General features: G+C 46.2%; 1 protein-coding gene across 1 annotated transcript; it reads right to left on the minus strand.

The window, feature by feature from the left end:
- Positions 1–396: 396 nt before the first annotated feature.
- On the minus strand, positions 397–27,304 carry LOC136979451 (E3 ubiquitin-protein ligase MARCHF8-like). Its single transcript, XM_067275463.1, is given in 4 exon segments — positions 397–1,300; positions 1,369–1,526; positions 1,529–1,667; positions 27,060–27,304. Coding segments are annotated over 4 exon segments (900 nt in total). The 5' UTR covers positions 27,135–27,304; the 3' UTR covers positions 397–772.
- Positions 27,305–27,737: the final 433 nt, after the last annotated feature.

Consider the following 27,737-nt stretch of genomic DNA (forward strand, 5'->3'; position numbering starts at 1 on the left):
GACAGGAATCGAACTCGGTCCTTCCCGAATGGTGAGATACGACGATATCGCTCTCGCAAAATTAAAAAATCTATCTTTTTTTCGTCCACGTCGGAAACTCGTCTCGGTTTTGTATCAAATATTTCTAAATCGTAGAATTTGTCCAAATTTGTTTCCGTTACGTCTTTAAAATCGAGTGCCGCCTTGGCCGAAACGTACGGAAAAAGTGTCGTCTTATCGCGTATTTACGAGAAATAAATCGTTAATCGCCACGGAATATTTCCGTCGGCCCTTCCGTTTTCGTCGTGGTGGCGCATTTAAACTTTTCCGGTTTCGATGCTAATCCCATAAAGCGTGGTTTCTTCTTAATTTCCTCCGTCGTCGGAAGGATGCCGACTAAAAGAAGAGTACGACGTATAAAAATGTTTAACACTCTTTATTCTTTCGTATGTACAATTTGTGTTTATATATATATATATATATAGGTTTGTATATATACTTTCTTAATGAGGTTTGAATGTTGGAAAATCGACCGGCTGGTTTGGTAAAAGAAAATCACTCCGCGGATTCGTTCCGGACCCAACTATGGCTATTGACGAGCGAACGTCCACGCTATTCTATGTACTGTACATGACGAAAGTTCGAATATTCGCATACGTAAAGAAACGCAAAATCGTATCCGAAGGAGGAATGTCGGTCGACGGTCTTCGATTATTCCAAACAAAAACGTATGTTTAGAGCAGAAAAACAGCGAAACTTGACTAGATAACGGGCGAGACTAAACGAGCGAGTCTCATCTAGTTTGATGCACTTCGCCACTCTCCACTTGCGTGACTGCCACCGTCTCCGCGTTTTCCTTGACCACGATGGGGGGAGGCAGTTCGTCGGGCACGTCACTTCCGGTGTCCCCGCTTTCGCAACTGTGATACTCTTCCACCGGCGAACAACCGTGCTTCTTACTGTCCGAAGTGACGGAGTCGGTGTCTCTGGGCGCCAGGACGGTAACCGGCGACAACTCGGCAGCTTTCTCTGGAACATTTTGAACGTATATAATTCGATTGAAAGCTCTCCACCTTTTAAATAATTGGACGTACATCTTACACTGAACGTACATAAACACCAGTCCTCCCGTAAACCCGATGGCCACCACGATCAGTTTCGTCCAGAAAGGCCATCCCAGTTCTCCCGTTCTCATCTCTTCGGCCGTCCGATCGATGAGAACGTACAGAGACCACACCACGCAGGTGATGGCCACCACGTGGAACGTTATGGAACACAACACTTTCCTCTGTTCCACCGGAGACATCTCTAGCTTCTCCCACTGAAACGAAGCAAAAGACGTCAGAAAGTCGTCCTAGCGGACGGAGAAGGGAAGACGGCGGCGCTTACCTTTCGAAAGGGTTTGATTTTAGTGTGCATGATGAATTCGAACTTGCAGAGTTCGCAGCACCTGGTGTCCGAGCTCTTGATCCATTGCTGAAGACAGGCCTGATGAACGTATCTGAGGCTACCGGAACAGTAACAAGGAGATATCAAAGGCATGTCCAGGCTCCCTCGCAGTGACATATTCTGCAGATGTCTCTCTCTCCGCAGGCCGAGCTGGAAATGGTGGATGGCTGAGACGACCGACGCCTGTCCATCGTTCCGCGGGAAGGAAGTGTCGGAGAAATGGTGCAAACTGTCTCCTGCTGTCGGAACAAACAACGTCTTTTAATCGAATTTTATACAAATAGAAAAACGCGACAATATCCCGTCCGAAGGCGATTAAGCTTCTACCGCCGTCCAGTTAACGGCGAAATTAGTCCGCGGCGAAAGAGACAGAAGTTTGGCGGAAAAACCGAAAAAATCCATAGGCCGAAATGAAAGAAATTACAAACCGACGACTTTACGCATCGGTAACCGCTTTCTAGTTATTTCGGATAATCGTAAATAAATGTTTTACTCGGCAGGTCCGGCCTTTCTTCTAACCCCGGCCGGAGATTCGGGATGCTCCGGCAGTTCCGGGTGGAAAACTTGTAAAAATCGACGGCAATTGTCCGGCCGGCGGTTTTAAACACGACCGAATTCGTCGCGAAAGAAGAACTGCGGTTGCGGGAAGGCGCGGTAATTAAATTCGCAGCTGCGAAAACGCGTGAAAATATTTCTCGTTTAGTATCTTAATTAAGTCGATAAAATAATAAGAGTGAAAGTGAATTCGAAGGTAATTTCTGCCGGCCGCGGGATCCGACAATTAAGAGGGACGACGAAATCTTCCGGTCGATATTTCGCCGTCTAATTATGTTTTTTCCTCCACTGCCGCAAACGATTATAAAATTTTTAAGGGGTCGACCGTCTCCTTTATACGTCGTCTCGCCTCTTTTGCCAAAAGAAACACCAGCGTTTTAAATATTACGTTTAATTGTTTTATTTTTAATTTAATCCGTCGAATGTCTGGGCGAAATATCGCCTTTAAAACGCGCCCGTGCGTGGGTTTTGCAAAATTCCTAACAACGGAGGTACACAATAAAAGGAAGAGGCGATAGAGAGATGGAACGTAAACACCGGCCACGGAGATTACACAAAATGTAAACAATCGACGTCCAGGCTTTTGTGCGGGCGCGTAAAAATGTAAATATTTACGGGGTAAAAACTGTTTTTGGCTCTTTCCGGTACTAACATTTTATAAAACTAAGTTTTTAAGTAATTAGAAAATTGGCCAATGAGGAAAAAAATGAATTACGACGGGAAATCGAGCGAGGCGGCAGAGGGTTAAGGAAAAACTTTTCTTAATCGCCCGGCGTAAAATGCCCGGGTTTACCTATTAAAACGAGTCACTCGACGCCTATTCGATAGGGATACGGACGTTTTTTTATCCGGGTTCGGTCCGTCCGCCGCTAATCTCGGATTCGTAACCGCGATTTGTTTACTTTATCAGAAATTATTTGGTACGAAATCGGAGCGCCGACGTCTCCCGCCGATCGAAGGAAAATTGTTAAAAAGCCAAATTAATTTACGGGTTATTTTTTCAATTTTCCCGTCGCCTAGAATAATATTCGCTGCGTTAAATTTCTAAAATCGATAAGTTATGTAAATGGGACGGCGGCAGCTACGTATTTGTTCTTCGTCACAATTAAATCAATGTTTGCGTTAACGCTTCGCTCCCGTTCGTATCAATTGTTAATACGTTCACCCGCCCGTCTCCGACTCCTTTCTAACGCTTCTTAACCCCTCCGTCGGAGAATTTGGCTAAACCGTCCGCGAGATCCTTCCGCCACGACGGAGGACTCGGAAGGAGCGCTCGGCGGGCGAATAATCGAAAAGTTTAACCTAATTTTTACTATCGATTAACGCAAAAAAAGTCGTTAAAGTTTTATCCAGTCCTCGAACCGGCAAATTACTCTTATTTTTTAAAATTTTGCCCGGGTCTAATTAGGATTTTAGGGCAAAATCGTATAATTTCGGGCAGTTTTAAAATAATTCCGGCCGAGGGAGGGAATAGGATAAATCCGGATAGCGTATTCTTTCCGTTTAATTTGGAAATTAAAAGGCGATTCGATTATCCGGTAATGCCGTAAACGCTAAGATGGAAACGACGCTTTGGTTCCGCGGCGTAACCCGATTCCCGGCCCAATATTTAATAACTTGGGAATAAACGCTGCCAAATTATCATAAATTTTCGTCCGATCCGCCTTCCCACCCGTCTCTCTACGATAAATTACGCGCCTCGGCCATCGATAACCGGGCAAATGTCGAAACAAAAGTATTCGATAAAAACGAAATAGATCGATTCGGAATATCTGAAAAAATCAGTCGCAAATATCGACGGCCAAATAATCGGCCGCGGTGGATGCCGACGACGAAAACAATAAAGCCTCGACCGGGACGACAAACAAAGGCAGATAATCTCTCGTCGGTGGCCGTGGGTCTAAATATAGATTATTAACCTAATAAACCGTTATCCGTATAATTAAATGCCTCCGGAAAAACAATTTCGTAACTTAACCGTGTCGAACCCTGGCCTATGTCCTTTCGACTACGGGATCTTATTCGATCGGCACTCTTTTCTTTCTTTCGGCAAGAAAATTCAAAAAGGATACGAAAGTTATACTTTACCAGATTTTTGGCTGCAAAACACTCCACCGCTTAGATTTTTTTTTAATTTGGCCCAACTTTTATTTTCCCCCTAAACTGGGCAGGGCGTAGAAAAGATCGATATCTTTAACGGTTATTATTAATGTTCCTCCGACGGAGGTTTCGTCTGCCGATAACGAAATCGAAGGGAAGAATTCTCCGAAGGTGTTTCTTCCCGTAGAAGCGCCTTAACGCGAAAGATAACACCGCGCTTAACGCGTAAAACACTTAACCTTCCGATTATAGAAAGAGACGAACGTCCGGACCGTCCGTGCCAAATTTATCGAGATCCGTTTATTCCGTCGACGCCGACGGCCGCTTTCGGCCACCGTCCCGCGTTTAACAATATAAAGAGATCGAAGTCGGTCGGAGACGAAACCCGCGGAAAAGCAAATAGAATTTCCTACAAATAACAAAATGGACGTTGGGGCAATTTTCTCGTCCAATAAATAAATCTGGCGGTCGACTCGGATGGCAATTAATTCCGAATAATTAAAATTTTAAAAATTAAAGCCGAGAAATTTCTCCGAAATACGGCGATTTCCGTGGCGGTGTTACGCACCGCCCGCTAATTCCGGTAACTGGTCTTTAATTACGGACGGCGGGCTAAAGTACTCGGTTCTCGCAAATTTCTAACCCGCGGGCTTAAAGAAGGACGACGTTTCGCAATTTTTATCTTACGATTTCGTCGGTTTTTATAACGCGAGTCCTTTAGATCGATAACGTCTATACACCCCGCCACACGAAATTCCAACCGCGCCGAATTGGATAACGGCCGGGCAAAATGAGCGAAAATTAAAAATCGACATTAATCTTTCGATTTTTATCGCATTTATTCGAAACCTGTAGACGGTGGGGGAAGTAAATTCTCTAATTAGAAGCTTCCGGGCGGCAGAATACATCCGTAACGGAATCCGTCGACCCGGCCACTCCGACGCGGGAAACGAACGTAATCTATATATATAATCGAGACGAGTCGATAATAATAACAATAATAATAATCTGCGCAGAGCTCAAACGGTTAGGAGTCGAATGTTGAAATTTGATACGCAGTTAGGGTACGTCACGAGAACGCTCGGTAAAAAGGGACTTTTCGAAATTTCTCTCCAGGGGGAGAGGGACGGGATTAAGTCTTAACACTTTTATCGACGATGGAAGTGTTAAAAGAAAGCGACGTGCGAGACGCGGATGCAGTTTTTTTCGTTTTTGCGGGAAATCGAATATATTTTTAGACCCATCTAAAAATTCCGTGATTAGTCCCGAAACAGGGAGGACCCGATTCTCGCATTCTGCGAAAAGGGTAAGGTTGACTATAACGTAATAATCTTAATATTCGCTATCGTTACTTTTGCCCGAGCAACGCCGGGCCTATCCGCTAGTTTCCTATAAAGTAGTCTTTTAGAACTCAAATTTACGGCTCGTCTCGAACTGTTTAATTCTTAAGGTAACCGGGTTTTCCGGTATTACGCGTGGCTCGTAGTCCACCCGCCAATTCGACGTACAGTACGAACGAATCGGAAGCGTAACTTAATGCCGATATTTACCGATTTGCATTTTTTCTAACGGTGGGAGAAAATCGAGTCGAAAGACGCGTTAATTACCGAAGAAATAATCGAATGTACGACTCTGCGTTGGCGAGGCGTCCCGCATCGAAATCCGCAGGTGCGGAGCGCCAAGAATTAACTTTGTTTCCGGCGTAGGCGACTATCGAAATGTACGGGCCAATTACCGCAGTTTTAGGTGTATCGACGATTTCTACGTAATTCGATTAATTATACAGGGTGGGCCGACGAAAACGAAACGGCGGAGTGTTCGCGTTCGTCCGAGCAAATCGCTCGGACGGGTCGATTTTATTCTCGAGGGGACATCTTACGCAATAAAGTTTTTGCCAATCCGAATATTAACTAAACAAACATTTTTTTCGAAATAAATGTTCGTTTAGTTAATACAAAATAAATGAGTTTTTAAAATTTTTTGTCGTCCGTTGTATTCGGAATGGCAAAAACTTAATTGCAAAAGACGTCCCCTCCAGAATAAAATCGACCCGTCCGAGCGATTTGCTCGGACGAACGCGAACACTCCGCCGTTTCGTTTTCGTTGGCCCACCCCGTATATTTATACAATAGCGTCGTCGTTTCCGGACGTTGGTTATTCCTATCGCGCTTTACGGGAACGACGAAATATTGCGCGGCCCTCCAAATTTATATTTTTTTATAAATAGAGAAACGTGGGCGATTTTATCGGCAAATTATCGCGTTTGTCCGAAAATTTCCACCACGATTCTCATTCGAGCGACTCGCGCATCCTTCGCAACAATGACTATTCTTCCAAACCCGTAATTTGTACGACGTAGTTTACAACCCGACGAGGACGTACGAATTTCGACTTTACGGAGACATTTTTCGATATCATCGAATGGAACGACGGAAGTTTCGACGGACTCGAGTCATCGAGAAAGGAAAAGACGTGGTAAAATGTCCGCGGAAGAATATTCTACCGTAGGTCGACATTCTGTCGAATTTACAAAATTCTTTGTTTCCACTCGTTTTTCATCGGAGAATACGGAAATCGAGGAAAAAGACGAACCCGAGAAGTAAAACGCCATTCCCTCCTCTACCCATTCCGTTTACTACGTCGTTTAAGATTCGTACCTTTTACCCGTCATCCTCGCGGGCGCGACGTCGTCTACCGAGTGTGGAGAATTAACTAAAAAGGGAACGTCGGCTTAAAACTCGATTATAATTTATAGAAATGACATCTTCCGTTTGCCGCCACTCGGTTTTGTATTCTTTAAGCGTCCGGAGTGTATTTTCGTAATTTTTTACAGCGGAGCCGGCGAATTTCGTCGCCTACGCTCCGTCGCCAGTGAAAAGTCTTATTAATTGGGATAAACAACTAGCAATATTTTAGTAATGTATAAACGGAGTTTTATTAAATTCGAATTTTCGTATCGGCCGTTCTCGACCGTCCGTTTTGTACCGATGCGCCGGGCTAGCGACCGGGAGAATTTGCCGAATTGACCGGGAGAGTAACGATTTAACGCCTCCGTTTTGTTCGCGCAAATATTAAATTTATAGGTCTTATACGAAAATGCGCGAAGAAAGAGCGGCGCCCGCCGATTACGTTTTCGATTTAAAAACCGGCCGATATAATTAAAATTTCTCGTCGAACACCGTACTAGCCGGCTGGAGGCCGGCGAGTTTTTCGCATCGCCTTCCGTTATTTATATCTGCGCCGCGAAATATTTCGATTCGAACTCTTCGATAGACCGCGGCCTTCGAAACGAAACTCGACGTACGGAGCGAGGAAGATTTAAACGGCGACGGAAACCGAGGTTTTCCACTTTAGACACCGACGACGAAACGTTCGAGGAGAACCAACCCGGATCGAAAAGAGAACTGCCTGGCGTATGCGGGCGGGAAAACGGAATAAATCGAACGTGTTTGAAAAATACCAAATAATTAAATGGCGGTCGCTTCTCTCGCTAATTACGCAACGTGTTTCGAAACCGAGGAGTCGGGAGTTTTATCGCGCGAATCTGCCTTACCTGCGTACGCAGATATCTTCCCTCCACGCTTAATAATTTCGTCACGGACGAATGGAAAACTTTCGCCCGCGCTCGAACATTAAACTAGGGGATTCTTTCGTTCCGACGTATTTAATTCCGGCGTAGGCGTTAGAAATGTCCGTAATCCGGAGGCTGCTAGCCGTCCGAGATACGAGAAATTTGTCGCTAGTTCCGTCGCTACGTAACGGCCGTAGGGCGGATGACGCGCGGCACCTAGTCAGCAAGTTCTCGGCTCCTCGACGGTAAAATGACGCGGCCACTTTCGAATTCCATCCGCGACGAATCCATTTTCGGTAGCCTGGACTATTTCTACAGTAATAGAGGGAGGACGACTTTCGAGAATGACTTTCAAATTTCGCACGGACCGTTTTTCAATTCTCGCGTTTGTACGTATAAACGAATACGAGTCGTAGTATATTTCGCCAGCTTTAGACACTCGGGCCCGTATCGTTATCGTTACCTGACGCTTACGTAATTCCCTATCGCCGGTCCGTCGACGGTAAATACGAACGGGAGGGGCGGCGCGATAAACGTTATAAACGATAACGCGGAGGCGGAAGGAAACCCCGAGAGAAAATCCCGGATCCGCGAACGGCCGCGCACAAACCGAAAGTACCCGAGATGCGTAGTTGGGAGTCGTCGGTCTAGCGACCGGAAACCGTCTCGACGGATCGAGTGGCCGGGCGGATAGCCTAATTCGGCACCCGGTTCCGGACGAACGCGCCAGTTCTCGCTTTTCTAAAACTTTGGCCAGTTTCCCGACAGAAACCGCAATTTCGTATTCCGTTACCGGACCGGAAAGTTCGACGTTCGAACAAACGGGGCAATCCAGCCATTAATTCGCGTATAGAAACACCAAGCCGAAAAGTCGTCCGATAATGGAATTTCCGTTAGAAACTGGCTACTTCTCCGGCGCATTTGTACGCTACGTGTTTTTAACGGGCTTTTAAATCGAGCCCACTTTTAATCCGGGGAACCCGCCATTCCCCTTACGTTCCCATCCGCGGGACGAGCGGAAATATCGAATTATTTCGGTTCGTTAACCGAACGTAGGTTCCGTCGGTCCGAGCCAAACGAGTAATTTCGAAATCCGCCAGCAACCGGGAACTAGACGTTCCCGTTATTTTAAAACAATAAAAATTTCGTCTTACCGGAAAAAAGACGACGGAAATATCTCCCACCGTTATTTATATATTTATTACTTTTTAAATAAAGGCGGAATAAAAGTACGAGTAGTTGTAGCCGGAAACCGAATTACGTCGGAAAAAATTACTCGATTAAATACCGAGTTTCCGACGAAAGCGAATTTAACTGGAGTTAATTAATGAAAGGAAATCTTCGGGGCGAAAAATATTACGTTTCCGTTCTTACATAGTGCAAGTAATTTAAATATTTCGCTTCTTAGAGATTTTAGTATAAAAGGAGCCGTTCCGGTATTTTAAGCCGCGACAGAAGACATTTTACAAAGTTGCCGACCCGTTTACGAAAAGTACGTTTTACCCACCGAGACGGCGGCATTTTCTCGCGACGTCGCGGAAAATACGGAAATAGAAAAGGCGACGTTAGGCCGACGATATTTTCGAAATGCCGTCCCGAGTACCTTTTAACCGGCAAACGATTGGAAACGATTCTTAATTTGCAGCGAAATAACAGAAAAATTATTAGCTCGGCGAAGGAAGCGACACTTAAAAGTAGGTAAATTTAGAGAAGAGAGCCGGGACGAAAACTTCTTATAAAAATTTTGGGTGTTTAAATCGTGCCTCTCGTACACTTTTGCCGTGTTTTAACCGACGATAACTTAAGCGATTCTAAAAGCGGGCCGGTAATTTCCGCGTAAGAATTCGAATTAGAAACTGGGAAGTCGACCGTTAATATCGTATCGCCCGACGCGATATCCTTTCTTTCTATCTACTAATTACTTTTTCGGTTTTCCCTCCGACCGAATTGCACTTTCGATCCTTTTCGTCGGACGTCGGAGAAGAAGTCGGACATTTTAAATCTTTCGCATTCATTTTCGGTTTTCGATTCCGCATTCCGTTTCGAATAAAGGACGGCTCCGTGCAGAAAAATCCCTCTTCGTACCTCCGCAAATATAAATCTTTGCCACTATAATCTCGTAATATTCGCATTTATACTTTTCCGGCCCTCCGATAATTCGCGTTCTCGAAACGATTAGCCGGGTTCGATCCGGGATGTCCGTACATTTATAACGCTTATCGACGTCTTATCGAAAATGCGCTCGTTTCGGATAAGAGATTCGAACCGACGATTCCCGTCAAATTGGACGTCGCTCTTTATCCGCGGAATAAAACCACCCGCGTGGACGGGAAGGACGTCGTCGCTTACTTCGTTTTACCGCCACCGCCCCACCCCGTCCGGGTCCGTTAGAAAAGTCTGGCGGGCTTATATTTAGACGGAAGGCGGTAAACGTCCGAAAGACAGATATCGGCCGTGGAAAATTTTCCGTCTCTCCGCCGGGGCATAGGCAATTTTACGCGAACGATCGATTAGAACCGGAAAATGCCGACACAATTTCTTCGTCGACGGGAAGTTCCCCTCCGAGGTCGGTTTCTCCCGGGAAACGAACGTTTCTAGGAAGAAAAGCGGGCTCTCGGCGGATTACTTTTAATTGTCCGGTTACGTCGACGTTAATATCTACGGGAATTCGACACTCCAGTCTTTTCGCTAGACACGAATTTCGGATGTTCGATTTACATTTCCGTAACAGAATTTCCCCAAATTACCGGTTATTTTCGAAACGTATCGATTCCTCCCCCGCAAATGGCAAAAATTCGCCGACGTACCGTACGACCCCGATTCGAAAGCGACCGATGCCTTATCGGGACGGAAGAGAGCGAAGATTACTCCGGAGTAACCGTCGTTAACGGACCTTAAGAGGACCCGACGGGAGACGAGTGGCTTAAGTTGTTACAAAGCTTAACATTTGCGCTTTTATCGTCTCGTATCGCTTTTAAATTCGATTGTTATTTTAATTAAGATCGAATCCGTTACGACTAAATCGATTATCTCCCGCGGAAACTTCCGTCGTTGCCCCAAAACCCACGACTTTCCGGGATACGTTAATTATTCCCTACAAATACTTTACGTTTAGGACAAATTTGGTGCCCGGATATCGAAAATTTTACCGGGTAATAAAGAACTGTCGAATATTTCTTAAAATATCTCAATTTTCGTCGTGGAAATCCAAATTATTCGACTCGTGTTTTTAGCTTTGTTCGAGTGCCAAAACCAATCGGAAAATGTCGGTATATAGCGAACGTTCTCGTCGTTTACGGTATTTTAAATCACTCGGCCCGCCTATTTCTCGGATTTTTCGCCGATTAATTCGGTAGGTTTGCGGACGGGCGACATCTAAAGACGGAGGAAAAATAAGGAGAATCGACCCGGAACGTTTAATAAAATATAAATATCGATTGTATCGAAGAGAAATTTTTAATTTAGTATCGATTATCGAACGTTTACAAAACATAAATCGCTAATCGATGAATCCGTTGGGTAAGCCACCCGAAAATTCCGAGAAAAGCCGTCCCGAAATTTTACTCGTATTTTCCACCGCCTCTAAACGGGAATTATAGAACCGGGTTTTCCTCGTCCTTTATCAAAAACGGCCCGCTTTCCAAAAATTAATTAATTGGAACGGACGACGGAAAGGACACCACCGCCGACTTTTCCGGGAGGATATACTCGAAATACCGACGATCCCGGCATCGACCGGAGTATAAATCTCCGCTAAACATTATTTGCGAGCCGAGTCTTCCCGGCAGATCCTGGGAATAATCTTCCTCCTCTTCTTCGCCTCCCGACTCCTTTCTTATTTTTCGCCGGAAGAGACCGAAACCGCCACTTTCTACCAAATCACTTTTTTTTCCTCGGCTGCCGAAATTCAATTTTATTTCGAAAAAAACTCTAACTAAAACAAGAGAGTTCGTTAATATAAAACTAAGAAGAAAGAAAATTGCTGCTCCTCTCGCCAGTTTACTGCAACAAAAACAATATACGCCAAAGTAAATGGAATGTTTTCCGATACAAAGAAATTACCGCGCCGGAGATCAACCTGGAAAAACGGGCGAATTTAGAGAGACCGGCTGGGTTTAAAAACGGTTCGAATAGCCACGTTAGACGGGCGGATTTCGAGACGAAAGAACGTTTCTTTGTCGAGCGGCGGCTAAGCTTCGTTTAACAAAGACTCGCGAGTTTACCTCTTCATCGACAGCTCGTAATTAAACCGCGCTCCAAAAATAACAGCAACTGTTGGAAAATTCCTCCTCCGACGGAACCTCAAAAAATCCTCTACGAAAACGGATTTATAGCAACGAACGGACCGGAGGAAACGTCGTCATCGATCCACTCCCGAACGTCCGGTCCCCCCGAGTCTAGACGGACGACGAAACCCGATCGAAAACGGGATTTAAGCCAGGCGTTAGCCGACCGACAAACGAACGGACGACCGACCCTCCTCCGTAACCGGATGGGGGACGAGGAATCGGAATTCCAAAAATTTAGTTATTCCGGGTGGACGGGGAGAGGGTTCGAGTCCGCGGCAACGCTACGCGTCGACGCGAGAAAGCCGTCGGTCGGGGTCGTTTCGACCAATTTTCTAACCGGAAACTGGATCGACCGGTGCGGATTTCGGGTACTTCCGGTGGGAAAAGACGTCGGAAAGAAGAGCGGAAGGTAACGAGTGGCGGTGGGTGGGAAGTGGACCGGTCCGCCGTCCGGACTAAGGCCGTAGTCGGCGAATTAAAGGCGGGGATAAATAAAGAGGCCGGATTTTAATAATTTATCGGCGGTTTAAGACAAAAGACGGGAAGGAGATTCGCGGCGTTGGCGTAAAAGGAAGGTCGGGGCCATCGATCGAGCGGACGATCGAAAGGAATCAATCGCCGGCGACAATCAATCCTCCGTGGCTAAGTGAATATCGACGAGGCCCTTTAACCGAAGAGGGCGGAAGAAGCTTTTCTTCGCCCGGTCCCGCCCGCTTCCGGTCCGGGGGGCGACCGCCCCGGCCACCGGGACCGCGAGCGAGAAGAAGAAGAGCCGAAAGAGAGACTTTACCTGATCGCCCAGACATTTGCAGATCATTTAGTCGCCGCCGTCTTCTCTGCGCCATCCGCCATTTTCTAGCGACGGGACGATCGATATCCGACCAACGTCCGCCGCGGCGCTGCTGCTTCTCCTCTATTCGATTCTCTGCCCGTATACTCGCTCCCTCTTCTCTTCTTCCCGGCTTTACGCCTATTCTCCTATCCCCTAATCCTCCCGCCCGGCCGCCGTAAAGCGGTTACGCGTAACCCGGTGGCCCGTCCTCCCTCTCTTCGTCCGCGGTTTCCCCCCGCCCCAAATTCTATTTAAAGAACTTTACGTAAATTAACCGGGTAAACCCTACTTCCGCCTTCCCGGCCCGCTTTAGCGAAATCGCCGCCCCGCCACATCCCGACAGGTGCGAAGAGAAGCGGGCGGTGGCGGACTAAGGGTATTCGCGTTTCCGCCTTCCCTTTATAAGCGCGCCATTCCGGGCGTAGCGAAGAAACGGCGAGAGGGAGACCGTCGCAATTAACGACCAATTTTCTCCTCTCGTCTCCGGGAATATTCGACGGAAACGGACCGGAGAAGACCGGAATACCTTTTTCCCGTCGATGGCGGGTAACGGTCGATGCGGGGACGGAGGAAATCGTCGAAAAGAGCCGGCGACGTTAATTGTAAAATGCCGTCGCAATCCTCGGAAATTCCACTTTTTTCCGTAATTATGCGGACGAAAAATAATTTTAAAAAGTCAACAATAGACGTCACGGCGTTATATTGGAGATTTGTCCGGGCGGAACGGCCTCTGGATATTGGCCGAAATTGATTTTCTGTCAATTTAATTCTCTATTAACGTCGTCGGTAACGTCATTTTCTGCCGGTCGATCCGCCGTCTTCCTTTCCATTTATTTAATTATATTTGTCCAGCGCCGAGTCCTCCCGGGCCGAGAAGCCGTCGAACGGAAGACGCGTTCGAATCGCGTCCGACGATTTCGCTAGAAAGACTACGCCAGAGGTCGATCTCGCTCCTTCGTTAATCCTCGGCCAGGAAAGGAGGAGATCGGAAGAGAGGAAGAAACGAATCTTTACTTTTAAAAGTAAATCGGTCGGACGGTCGAAATATCACCTCCGACCTTCTTTTACCGCCGCTGCGGATAAAATAAGTGCGGTGCGAACCGACTCCGTCTACTACGAAATACGTAAAATTAGGAAATAGTTTAGCGCCGACCGGACTTTCTACCCGGCCACACCTGGCTCTTACTTAATGACGAAAGGCCGTCGAGGTATTCCGGAGCATTTAAATACGAAAAAAAATTTCCCGCTCTTAATAAATTATAGACGCTAAAATTTCTTTTCCTGGCCTATCGCGGGGAGGCGGGAAGATCCCCGGGGTACCGCCGGGGGAGTGCGGGCGCTTTATTCGTGGTCGACGGACCGCTAGAGGGCGGGGCGATTTCTTTTCTCGCTTTCCAAACGGGTTTAGACCCGGTTCCCCGGCATCCGCGTTTTTCCCTATTCTTTCCTCCTCCTTCCCGCTACTTCCTTTCCTTAGCCTCCGGCCGTGGTCGGAGGGGCGCGGGACCGGGCCCTAATTTTCGGTTTTTCCGAAATCCTTCGTTTCCGCCGCGGCGTTTATTGTTTTTTCCCCGCCCTGGCCCGGGCAATTTTTCGGCCGTTCCCAATGGCACCGACGGTCCACTCGGACTCTTCCCGGATCCGGGTTCGAATCCGGGCCGGCCGGGAAATTGTCTTCGGCCGGTGCTCCGGACCCGGGGCCTTCTCGGCGCCCGGCAAGGAAGGTCGATTCGTTAATGTTTTCTCGAAACTGTGGGTTTTTTCACCGGAGGAGTGGAAAAACCGAAGAAGGTGGAGCGAGTGAGAGGGTTTCGGCGGGTGAGAGGGTCCGCCACGGGTCAGAAAATATTTCTCCACCGCCCGCGACTCGACGTCGGTGGTCGTCTCGTTAACGTAAAACGAAGGTTTTTTCCCCGAGACCCCTCCGGGCTAACCGACGGACGAATTAAATCGGCGGGAAAGAAATTTCTCCACTTCCGTCTTCCCCGGAGCGCGGCGCCGATTTACGGTTTCCGAGTTTTGGCTACCGCTTCTAACGGAATCCCTAGACCTTAACCCGAGTCGTAGTTTACCGTCGTACCGAAACTCGGTCACTTTCTTCCCACCTCCGGCAGGGTGACATTTTAAATTTCCCGGCAAAGACCGGCGGGGATGTTGCGTCCGAGAGATGGAAAGGAATAAAAGAATTTTTGCTCCGGAACTCGGGTCTTTCCCCTTACGCTTTACGGAACTTAGGCGCGTTTAGAAACGGACCGGGCAATATTGCACCAATTACTCTTACTACTTTCTACTTAGGCTATCGTCCCTTTATTACGGTACTTCCCGGAAAGACCCCGTCCGATATTTTAAGAAACTAGATACGGACGGTAAGAAAAACAATTCACACGAAAATGGAATTGACGGGACGGAAGAAGTATCCGCCCGGTAAAAATTTCCAAAGGCCAAACTTCCGGCAGCCAAATCGGGTCTTCTACCGCCTTAGCGGGGTAAAATACGGCGTCCACCGTTATTTCGGAAACGGTTCCCCGGGACGGTAAACGGCAACTCGCCCGCAATTAATTGCTCCGCGGACGACCGTGGCGATCGAATGTAAATAAAAGAAACACACCTGGATGCGACCGGTCGGGGACGAAAAGCCCGACGCCGCACACCGGAAGCCGAGTCGGCCACCGACGAATTTCCGTAACGGAAGCGAGCGAAGACAAATTTTCCGGCGGTCCGAAGATTTTACCCGACGAATTTTCCAGAAAGAAGGTATTTCGTCAAAACTTGGCCAAATCTTACCGTTCGTCGACGACCAACTTCGGTAAATCGTTTTAAATATATTTTTAGAAACCGAATGAAAAGGACTTTTACCGGTCAATCTTCCGAAATCGTAGGTCGGGCAGCCTCTCCGGGGGCGGAAGGCGCCGGAGACCACCACCCATCCCCGAAAAAACCAAGACGGCGCCCGCCGAAATCCGGAGAGTTTTCGATTTAATGTATTTTCCGGACGGAATACGAAAGGAAGACGGTTTATATCCCGGCCGAAGAAAGGGATAAACGGAAAGAAAAATTTGGCTTTTTCTTACCTAACTTCGCGGTTCTTCGAGAAATTCCCGGTGGCCCGGGTCGACCGTCGTCCGACGGCCACCGGTCGAATATTTTAATCGGCGAAATGGAAAAATAAAGAAATAAAATAAAACTAAAAATTGGCCGAAAAACGGAGAGTTCCGGCCCCGGGGAAAGGACGAAAGATAATTTCGTCCGGTCGGTGGTTATTCTCCGACGTGGATCTTCCGAAATAATCGTGACTGTTACGTAAAAAATGGACGTTACCTTAGCCAAATGGCGTAATTCGGCAAAAGTCGCCGGTCACTTTCGTTCGCGCGCCTGGCGAAATCGTCCCTTCTCGCCCGCGACTGGCATTTCGATCCGAATACCGGGCGAAAAACCCGGGGAGGGGAGATACGGGTAAAACGCCGAAAGAAGGATACGACGCGGGGACCCGAACGTTTAAAGGTTTCTCGCTCCGACGATATCCGTTGCCTACCGAACCCGACTTTCGGGTGGATTTCGTAGACCGGGCCGGGTCGTTCTATTCGTGCAAATTAATTTAATTGGTCGGCACTCGGTCCCGCCACACGCCGCGCCAAAGTCGGCCGTGGGAAGAGGCGGTAAACGTCGGTGGGCGGAATAGCGTTTTGTTTCGATGGGCCGGGGGCGGGGCCGCCACCCCCGGGCCCCTTTCGGCATCTTCGAAAACGTAATATTTAACCCGCGAAAAAAGTACCGGAGCCAGAAATTACGGCGCGTAGTTTCCGGGGAAGCGCGTAACCGATCCCATTTTACGGAATTCGTTGGGTATTCTTTTAATCGGACGGAGCTTCTCTTCCGCCGGAAGAATCGATTTCGCCGTTTACGGCCTGAACACGGGGGTGGCCGGCGCTAAAATTTTTCGGCGATTTTAAATATACTTTTTATTCGAGCATTCCCGATTGCCGCTCCCGTTTACCTCTTCTATATGTAACTGCGCGTCCATTCTTGGCGATATATTATTAACCGCCGAGAATGGACGCGCGGGACCCGGAATAAAAAAGGAAAAATTCGCTTTTACGCGATAAAAGTAATTTTCCCGTAAATAACGCTCGACGGACGAATTAGAAATAAATTTAATCCTCGTCGTTTGGCCGGATTTAATTATTTAAATTGGGAGTTTATTACTCGCTGCCGTCCGGTCTTAACCTTTCCGCCCGAATAAGGCGAGTAACGTACCGTACAGTACGTTTTTCTCGAAATTGTCTATTAATTGTAATATCGGACGTAATAATCGGACGTTTTATCGATTCTTCCCCATTTTTCCTTAACGCCGTACCTCTATCCTTTACCGTTGTTTTCTCTTCGAAAGGGGTGAAGGTAATCTTTCGTTTCGACATTTGGCCCGTCCGCGGACGGTTATCTCCTATACAGAGGTTTCGTGTCGACATCGCGAGTGACGTCATGAGCATGCGCAATTGTCCAGCGCCATCTTTGTGACTCTTTGTGACTCGTTTACGTTTTGTGTGTGTTCGCGTGCGCTTTAACTGGAGTTTTTGTGTTGTTTTTTTTTCGTCGCGTATATCACTATGGTGATTTGTTGCGTAATTGGGTGTGACGCTAGTTCACTCGAGAACAAAGGAACATCATTTTTTAAAATTCCCGGCATTATTTGTCATCGAGGATCCCAAACTGACAAGTGAGAAGCTTTCACGACGAAGGAAACTGCGTGGCTCTCCGGAATTAACCGGAAAAATTTCGATACGAATAAAGTGAATATCGATACAAGAGTTTGTCGGAAACATTTCATTTCAATATTTATATTAATAAACACTGAGTTATATTTTAAAACCTAAAAGAGTTTACTGATTTGCTTATATTAATTTATTTCGGTATAGTGCATTTATAAACGAATAACTAATGTAATTTCAAGCTTTAGCTAGTGCAAACTTATAAACGTTACACGTTAAAACAAAAAGCAAGTAGGCTTATTATATGCTAATTTCAACTAGAAAATAAAGGAACAATTTGAATTAAAAAAATTGCCACGGCTGTTTTTAATTAGACTTTTTTACTTTCAGACATAAATTCTTAGTTAAGAAATACGTAAAAACACGAGTTTTACGTACAAACAAAAGAAAACGTATCTTTCCAAGCAATATTATTTCGCCGATATTCATTACTTTTACTTTTATATCAGGAGAAACCCAGCCACTCGTTAAATAGTTACGGGCCTCTAAATATTTATAAGCTTTCATTTGTGACAGGGTGTAGAAATCTGTTGTCGAAACCAAATAGTTTATAATATCACCAAATTCTACTTTCGGCCACAACTCTTAATCTACGACTTAGTCTGATAAACTGGCTTCGTATGGATCGCCTCGACATAACGAAATTTTCTCTTCGTATAGAGCCGCATCTCGTCCCGTTAGACCGCTAGAATAGCCCGCGAGAAAAAATTCTTTTTTAACTTAATCCGTAATAATAGAACTGCAGTATTTTTGTACGTTTAAACTAAAAAAAAAAACGTCGAACAACAAACCACGTGCAAGCTAAGCCAGCGAAAACTACCACAAAAATGGCGAATGGGCGGAGCAAACGTGTGTTTTATCACGTGACACGCGACCTCGAAACCTCTCTATTTATCGCCAATATCTCCCGCGGTTTCTAACGCCCTCCTTCTTTTCCCGCTTACCGACTCGGGCCATTCGGGGAAACTTTGTTTCGCGGTGAAAAGGAACTGGAAATAAACGTCTTAAAAATATAAACCGAATTTATTTTTAAAGTTTTATCGTAACCGTTTTTATTATATTCCCGGGATAATTGCCGAGAACAATATTTATTGTATGGTAATGACGAGCAATTTTCTCTTTTCTAGGTTAAAGTATTGTTTTCCGCGCATTTTAAATCACTTTATACCAGAAATTTTACGGTCGTCCGCACCGATGCCCGCTATTTTCTAGCTTTTCTTAACACCTTTTTTCTAGTTAATTACAAGTTTTACACTATTTTTCGTATATCGACGTACGGTACGTACATATACGCTCCATTCGAGGACCATTTCCCGCTTTAATCGTTGCTTCCTTTTTTCGATTATTATTATTTTGGAGAAAAAGTTTTTCTTGGATTTTACCATCGTCGTACGGCAAAATATAGACGCGGGCACGAAAGAGGAGGAGGAACGGATCTCCGTAAAGTCGTTACCGGGTGGTGTATCCAGCCGGGGTTCGACCCTCCAATTTATCGGTAAGGCTTTGCGGATAGGCCGCTTTTCTTACCGGAGCCGGGCGGAATTTTGGGAAAGTTAGAAACGAAAGTTTAGTCCGATTCCGCGAAGACTCCGGAGAGATTCGAACCCGAATTGGGCTTAAATGCGGGAAATGACGTCGGACGCGATTATTTCGTCCGTGTTTTTAAGCGTTGGAAGTTCAAATAGATAAAGCGAATACTCAAAATTAATAAGAGAATGACGCGAAATGTTTAATTATTCAAAATTCGATAGGGAAAATGTCTAACGATGATTATTCGATAATATCGAAATGTAAATAATGAAAAATCACGCTTTTAAATAAGAAGAATCGAACGCGACTGGAATAAATTTTCCATTTTTAAGTCGTCGTTTCGGCTTTAATAGAAATTCGTCGGCTTTTCGAAACTAACGAACCGGATAGAGAAACGGACGGAGGAACCGGAAATCCTTTTTTACAAACGAAACTTTCGGAAAGTCGGAATTTACCGGGATCCGGAATGGAGACGTCTAATATTAAAGTTCTCATTAATAATAGGTATTTTCTAACGTATAAAAGATTCCCAGACGAAGCGGACCGACGCGGTCGCCAAAGAAGCGGACGCGCGTCTATTTATTGTTACGAAACGAGCGTTTCAGTTACAAAATTTGCCGGATTTCGAATTTCGTCGGAGTAAAGCGCTCCACCGGACGAAGGGCGACGGAAAGAAAACCGTCGGCGAAACCGCTTTTCCGACGTTTTTCTATAATTCGAACGTCCTTCGGCGCGTTTTCAAACAATGTCGCGTTCTCGGATAAGTGCCTTTTCAATTACAGCGCCATTCTTTACAAACATCTGGCATTTTCCTACTACAATTGATACTCGCCGGTACCTAAAGCGTGTTCTTGGCTGGAAATTACTGTCGAACAGCCGTTTCCCTTCTCGTTTTCCCATATTTTACATTATTATTTTCTACAGTCGAAAGCGAAGACCGTTCGACCATTTCCTCTCGATCCGTCGCTTCTAATTTCCTTCCGTTTTATCAGTTTCCGCCCGGCCCAGAAACGAAATAAAGGCGAAACGAAGCGGCATTTTCGAAAATACGTCGCCGAAACATCGGACGCATTTCCGAGAACATCCGCGAAATTTTATACAAAGGCGCATTTATCCCGCTCGACGACCGGCGAACAGTTAGTCGGAACCGTCTTCGCCAGTCGTCGTTTAGTACAACTTAAGCCACTTCGTAAACAATACCGTCGGGTTACTACTCTAATCTACGAACGGACGCTAAGAAATGCAATCCCCGAGGGGCTATATTCGTTCGCAGCGCGTAGCCAAAAGATTTTAGAAAGATTCCGGTAAAAATTATTGCCAAGATTTCGCCGTCGACCGTTAAAGTTTACGAATTGGCCAAAGATCTTTCGCCGAATACCCGACATTACGCGGAGCGCGGGCCAACTAAAGAAAACTTTTCGATATAACGCCATTCCGACGACGTTATTTGTAATTTTTGTTCCGTCGTTTCGTTTCCTCCGACACGGCAGGTTTCCTTTAATATACATTATAATAATACGACGTATTAAAATATATAATAGGGATTCCGAATAAAGTATATACCGTAATAATGGATACGGAGACAAAGAACACGCCAGAAATTAGTCGACTAAACTGTATTTTTCCCAGTAAACGAATAATCTCGCGGGTAACCAGTTACGACAAAGGCCAGCCATTACGCGCTTCTCGCGGAATCCCCCCGGTAGGCGGGTAAAACCCGCGAAAATCTATTTCTCCGTTCGTATCGTCGATTATAGGACCGACGGTAGTTACCGGTCGTCGGTCGTCGCCTTTAATCTTCGATTTACGATATCCGTTTTTAAACTGCCGGACACTTTCTCGCGCGGAATTCGGCCGCGAGAATACGACGATAAAAATTTGTAAGCCGCGCTCCGTCGGGATACGTCGCGATTATTCGAAAGAGTAGAATTTTACTTGGCCGATATTTAACGGAATCCCGGAAATCGGCTTCCTACGTCGTCGCCGTCGTCGTCGGGCGGAACTAAAGAAATAATTCCGCACGGTAGGAACCCATCGCGGTGTTATATTTAGCAACTTCCGGGGAGCCGAAGCAGCCGGAAGGCTTCCGTTTCTTCGCCGTTCGACGGACGGATTATCGCGGCGTTTCGACCTTCCGGACGATGTCCGCAATATCTGTGCACGCGCGGGTTTATCCCCGTCTCGTTCAAAAAAAATATAATTCCTAATTATTCGACGGCGCGTTTGCGTCTATTAATCGCGGATCCCGGTGTCCGTAACTTTCTTCGGCCTCTTTCGTCTTACCCGTCGCTTCCCTCGGATATCCGCAAATCGAACTCGGACTTCTTATATTATAATCTTCTAATCCGGCCCGGACGCCGTCGGCAGTTAAGAAATTACAAAAGACGATTCTTTTCCGTTTATCGTTTTGCCGCCATCTCTTTTTCTTCTTCCGTAACGTTATCCACGCTCTCGAATTTGCCCGCATATTTATACCAAGTATTCCGGCTAACTGCTATTCCGGAAAAGATATCTTCGGCAGAATCTTTATTTTCGTAGGCGGGAAAAGAATTTTAATTTCGTTAAAGGGGATTACTTTTCGCCCGTTTGCCGCGGTTTCCGCGCAACCTTAACGGGACCAATCCGTCCGTCCGTCCACTCCGCAACGCGCGAAAATTAGGCCGAGTAACGAAAACGATGGGACTAAAATTAGAAATAATGTAATCGAAATGGCCGCGGTATCGAAAAGTTTTCTTTAATCGTCCACATTCGTGGCTCCGAAAATTTTCGACTAAATGGCGAAAATCTTTCTTTCGCCGTTAGGCGCGAATCGATTGCTAAGATCTCGTCTTCCGAACGCCTATCGAATTTCGTCAAATCGTTTGGCTAAATGCTGCGGCGGAGTATAATACGAGTCGTCCGGTCAAAAAATAAGAGGGAAGACGTCTTCCGAAACAGCGGTTAAAGGCGGGAGACGCGTTTACGCGAAACGATAGGGACGAACATTTTTCGCGCCGACGGAAGACGCTCGGCGCAGAAACCGGCGATTTTGCCACGGGTGGGGCCGAGAATTTCTCTTCTTAAAAACGAATGGCGGAGAGCCGGTACGGATCCCGAATTACGGCAAAACCTCCTCGGCCAAAATGGCCGAGGAGGTTTGGCCGTAATTCGGGATCCGTACCGGCTCTCCGACATTCTCGAACCGACAAAAAGCGGTAAGTAGCGTTTCTTTGTTAATAAAAACGGTATCCCGTTTTACCTTTTGTTAGTAAAGATAACACTAATTCGTAGGGGTAGGAACCGATATCGGCTCCGAGTTTCCCCCTCCCCGGAAAAAATTCCGTTTTCTTTTAATGTCCGACATTTTCGTTTTAAAAAAATTAAGGGAACCGACGAACGGAATGCGTCGAAATTCGCCGCCAAAGTGTAATTACTTTAGAAATCGGCGGATATTTTTAGAATAGTTCTTATCGTCCCTTTAGCTTTATCGTTTACATTTTTTTTTTAATTGAAAGATCTCGGAAACGAAGAAGACGGAAAGATAAGTTCGATTAGACCTCGTTTTATCGTCGAATTCCGTAATAATGTAGAAATTACGGAATCCGACACAGTTTATTCCTCCGGCCGATCGACCGAACGTTTAACGGCGCATCGGTCGTTAATTTTTTATTTTTAACCGGAATAAGTAGAACGGCTTTCGAGATAAGACGGATATAATTATTTTATCGGAGCTTCTCCATTTTCCACCCGCGGGGAAAGGGCGCGCTTTCTAACGAGGCTCGTCCGATAACCGGGCAAGAATAACAAACGGTACGGGGGCGATGGGCGGGGAGTGGCCTTAGAATTCGAGCCGGTGACCGAACCGCGACGGTCGACGTGGCAAAACGGCCGGACCGACACTAATATTTTCCGGAATATTATCGCCTACCCCGATAACCGGACGGGGATTTTGTCTTACCGAGTCGAGTACAAAAATTGTAAGGCGGACCGAGTTCCGGCAGAATTTGCCAAAAGTTTGCCGTTTGGCGGAAACGATTCTCTTTCGGTGAGAAAAAACGTCGAACTAATCGCGGACGGAACACTTTTAAAGCGAAATTATTTTTGTTTAAAGTACCGCGCGTACCGTATATATTTTTATTTTACGGAGAAATTTCGTAAAACTAGGGCAAATTATTTTAAATATTTAAGTTTTATGTTATTTAAAAAGGAATTTGTAATCTCTATTTTCGTATTTCGGTAATTCGAAATATAATCGAAGAGAAAATAACGTGTCGAATTTTTGTTTATCTTTCCTCGTCCGAAATCGTAAATTCGACCGAAGATTCGTTTCCGGTGTTATCTCGTTTTCCAAAAATTCTCGGTAAAATGAAATTTTACCTCGTAACTTTAAACGAATCGACCGCGATCGGTCGTAAACGAGTCCTCGAAGTTACGTAGCGACGGGACGGAAGACGGTTTACGTCGGTACGAATTACGGTATCCGTAAACTCCACCGAGCGCCGCGAATTCTCGTCGTCTTTTCGGTAATATCGAATAGAAAATCCTTCGGTATTTGCCGGTCACCCCGCGCACCGTCGCCGTCGCTCGATCGTCGAATTAAGATACTCGACCTTCGGATCGGCGCTTCGACTCGCCCGTACACCTAGTTAGCGTAGTGGTTGTCGGCCTCGGCCGGGGAAAAAATCAAACCGCGGCGAGAAAACGACGTTTGGCTATACGTAACTCTGTACGTAATTCTCGAACGTAATCGCAAAAATACGATTACGAGATATTAAATGTCTTCAAAACTCGAAAAGTGTAAGTAAAACGATACCTTCTAACGTATAAATATTATAAAAAATGTATTTTAAAATACGCGGAAATTTAGAAGATAAGAATGCGAAAAATACGTTTCGCATCGACTGGTTATTTTCGACTAATTAAACGCGCGCAGAATCGACGTATAACGCAGTCCGCGATTTTTACGACCTACTCCGAAAAGGTAATCGGTAAAACGTCTAAACCGAGAAATACCTTCGGGTTCGCATCTAGTTAAATACGAATCGGTTCGAAACCGCGCGACTCGTTAATAGGGCGTCTTATTCTAAAAGCCGTAGCTTTAACCATGTACGTCCGGCCTATTACGAAAAGTATACTAACGACTAAATACTCGTCCGGTTTTATACGTAAATATCTAAAAAAAATTACCTACGTCACCGGCTTAAAACGATTCGTTCCAAGTGGCGGTTGGTTTCTGGTATAGCTACCGGGCGAAACGCGTTCTTCTCGGGCGCCGTATCGGGGCCGGGTTCCGTAACATAGATGCGCGATATACGCCCGGAATTTCGTATATCGTCGGTTAATTAAATAGAAAAATTACGGAATGGCCACGCGGCCGATTGTTCTAATTCGATAAAGAGTCGTTAGAATGTTATTACAATTTGCCGGTCGAAAAATTAGGGCGCATTTTTTTTAATAAAAAAGCGAAATGTAAGTCGAGTCGATTACTCGGGATGGGTTACGTATTTCGAAGGCAATAGTTTAATTCCAGATAATTATATAACCGCGTTAGAATTTGGAAAGTGTGGCTAGGAGATCCCGTTACGGAGGCATTTTTATCGCGTAAGCTTAGGCAGCGACGTCACCCGTTTCGTCGGAAACGGATTACGCCGCGGGCCGACTTATCCGGCCGTTTTAAAGCCGTTTTACCGGGCGATATCGAAAAAGGGGTAGAGGAGAAACGAAGACGGAATCGCATCGGAGGCTCGACGGTCGGGAGGATTCGTTTCGAATTATTTGGTATTTTATACCGGTAATTGTTTTGCATTCGGCGGAAGATTTTCGTTTAGGGGCACGGTCGGCGGAGGGAAAATTAGGCGATCGAACTCTTTCCTCTTCCGGTAGTGAAACAAAATGGCCGAAACTATGGCACGTGACGAAACGAAAATAGAAGCTTTCCTTATTATAACGAACATTTTAAAACGAAATAATAATAAATGTCTTCGATTCGAATTACAATGTACTCCGGTTGTTAAAATTAAAATTATAGAAATAGGCAAATAGCGTAGTAAATAATTTTCCGGAGGAAACTTATCGAAATTTGCGAGATCGTGTTATTAAAGGGCGTTACGGAAAGACGGTCGACGACTTTCGAAAGAATAAAAATCGCCGCGACTTTTTTTGAAAAATTCGTCACTTTCCGCTTCGATCCGATAAACTAGTTCGGAGCGATAACCGAATTTCTCAATTTTGCACACTTTTCGGTGCGAACGTCCGGACGAATTAAGATTACGATTAAACGATCGAAACGTATTACAAAACGATGTTGGCGTACAATTATCGAATCGCGTCGGAACCGTAACAGAGGGAAATTCAATGCGAGAATATTGGAATTTACACGGATTTGGCCGGATGGCGTGTTCGGGTCTTCCCCACGAAGCACTTTAATTAAAAACAACATTATTAATTCAATTAATTGTAATGTTTTTCTCTACTTTTACTTTTGCACGCTTTAGCGCGCAGTAACACGCGACCTTCGTTATAACGCTATATTCCCGTAGGCTTTTTAACCTTACGAATTTACGTAGAAGAAATTAGTGAAGATCGACTTTGGTAGGCGAAAGTTGGTTTAAGCCGGGGAAGTTCGAGATCGTCCGCCCGCCGTCGGACGTCGAAACGTCGTCCCACCGGTAATTTATCGGAATAGAACAACCTTCCGGGATTTAAGCCCGGTAAACGAGTTGCTTTTTACAAAAAAAAATCTTGGATTCTCGGAGAAACAATTGCGCAAACAACGAGCCGACCTTAAACCAGACACGTACTACATACCTAGATATTTTATGAAGTAATTATTTGCAGACGAAATTTCGACACGCGCATTAAAAATCGTTAAGTAAAAAACAATAAAGAAGGATAAACCTGGAAGGTAACCGAGAATTCGGGTGGTTAAATTCTGAAAGGAAAGAAGAGCGACGAAACTTTCCGCGGAATCCATTGGCGGATTACGATTAAAAACGAAAAGGACAGAAGCCGTAATTACTGGAATAGGCGTGGAAACGTGCTTAAACAGTAGCCAAAGCGATATTTATTTACCGCCGAGGTGGGTTTAGCGCGTAAAGTCGAGGGCGGAAAGAAAAATAAAGCCGGAAAAACCGGCAATTCTACCGACGACGACTCGATTTTCCGGAGTTTTAGGCGCGCCACACTCCGTACTTTTTCATTAAAACTCCGCTCGAACCCGAAGATTACAAAAATCGCCTTTCGAAACGACGAATACCGAAAGACTGTTACGTAAACGAACGAACGACGTAAGGCCGCCGATTCTTTTTCTATCCCGTTAAGGGAAGTCGCGGGTCCTCCCTAAACGCCAGAAACGGTCCGAAACGAAAATTTACGGGCGTTTGGCCCGCCCGAAGGAGGCGAAAGTTACGAAAAAATAAAATCTCGGCACCGGCGACGGAAAACCAGGACGCAGTTTCGGATCCGGGTTACGGTTACGACACAAAATTGAAAAAGGAACCTCGTCCCATTTAACGTTAATTTGGACGGCGATCACCCGTTACGTAATCCGATCAATTAATCGATCGACGGGAAGCGATTAATTTTCGCGGCACTCGAACACCCCCTCCCATCCAGCTCCGGTGTTTATAAATAAAAGGCTAAAAATAGAACGCCGGCAACCCAATTTAAGCCTAAGAGGAAAAAGCGTAAAGGTAAAGGTCGACGGGGAAAGAAGACGGCCCTGTCCGGTTTTCGCAAATTACCCGCGGCGACTAACTCCTTACGTCGACGTAACCGGGACGACGCGCGGCGTAGCGGTTGCGTCGCGCGCTCGGTCCCGCGGACTGAGGGGTGAAAGTAACGGAAAGGGACTAGAGGGAAAGCGCGTCGCTCGGAGAAGAAAGCGAAGGACGCGACCGGTTTATATCGGTTGCTGGCAGACGTCCATCCTCCGGAGCCCGACTTATTTTGCGCCTTTAGATTTTCGGCGGTCGGCGGCGGAAGGCCCGAAGGGAGACGGGACCACTCACCTTGACATCCCTCTTGGCGGTCTTCTTGCAGCCTTTCCTGTCGGCGGGAGTAACGCGAATCTGTTGCAGAGGCATGGAAAGTCGGTCGCCTTCCGGTCGAAAGCGAAAGTCGGGCGACGTTCGTCGGCGGAAGAATTCGTCTCGCGCACTTCGACGCCGGTCACGTGACGGGGAAGGTGACGACGAAAGATTCGTCGACCGTAGCGACGACGTCCGTCTACTCCCGGACCGCCACGAATTACCAAACGCAATTCGTCGTCGTCCGGGAAGAAAGACGTCGGTTACTATAGTAAGGCTTCGTCCTTTCCGCCGCATCGGGAGGGACCGGCCTCCTCTTCTTCCTTTACGCCGGAAGCCGACCTTGGGCGGCAAAATCTTCCGCTCTTTCTTTCTTCTATCGTTTATCCTTCCGGAAGCGCGTCCGAATTCGGTCTACCCGTCCCGTTTTCCATCCGCGCCACGCCGCGCCGCGTGGCGGGAGGCCAGGAAAGGTGGAAAATTTCGTCCCGTCGTATTACTTTTTCCGGAAGAACGGGGATCGTTTACGCTAGAATTCCGGTTATCCCAGGTAAAACGGATTCCCGCTACCCGGAATAACCGAAGAATCGGATAAAGACCCGCCCGGTTCGGTTGCCATTACAAAAAATTTGTAATACGTCATTTTAAAGTTTGGTTTTA

The sequence above is a fragment of the Centruroides vittatus genome, unplaced genomic scaffold (assembly GCF_030686945.1).
Source record: "Centruroides vittatus isolate TY-2023 unplaced genomic scaffold, ASM3068694v2 contig_620, whole genome shotgun sequence".
NCBI classification, from domain to species: Eukaryota; Metazoa; Arthropoda; class Arachnida; order Scorpiones; family Buthidae; genus Centruroides; species Centruroides vittatus.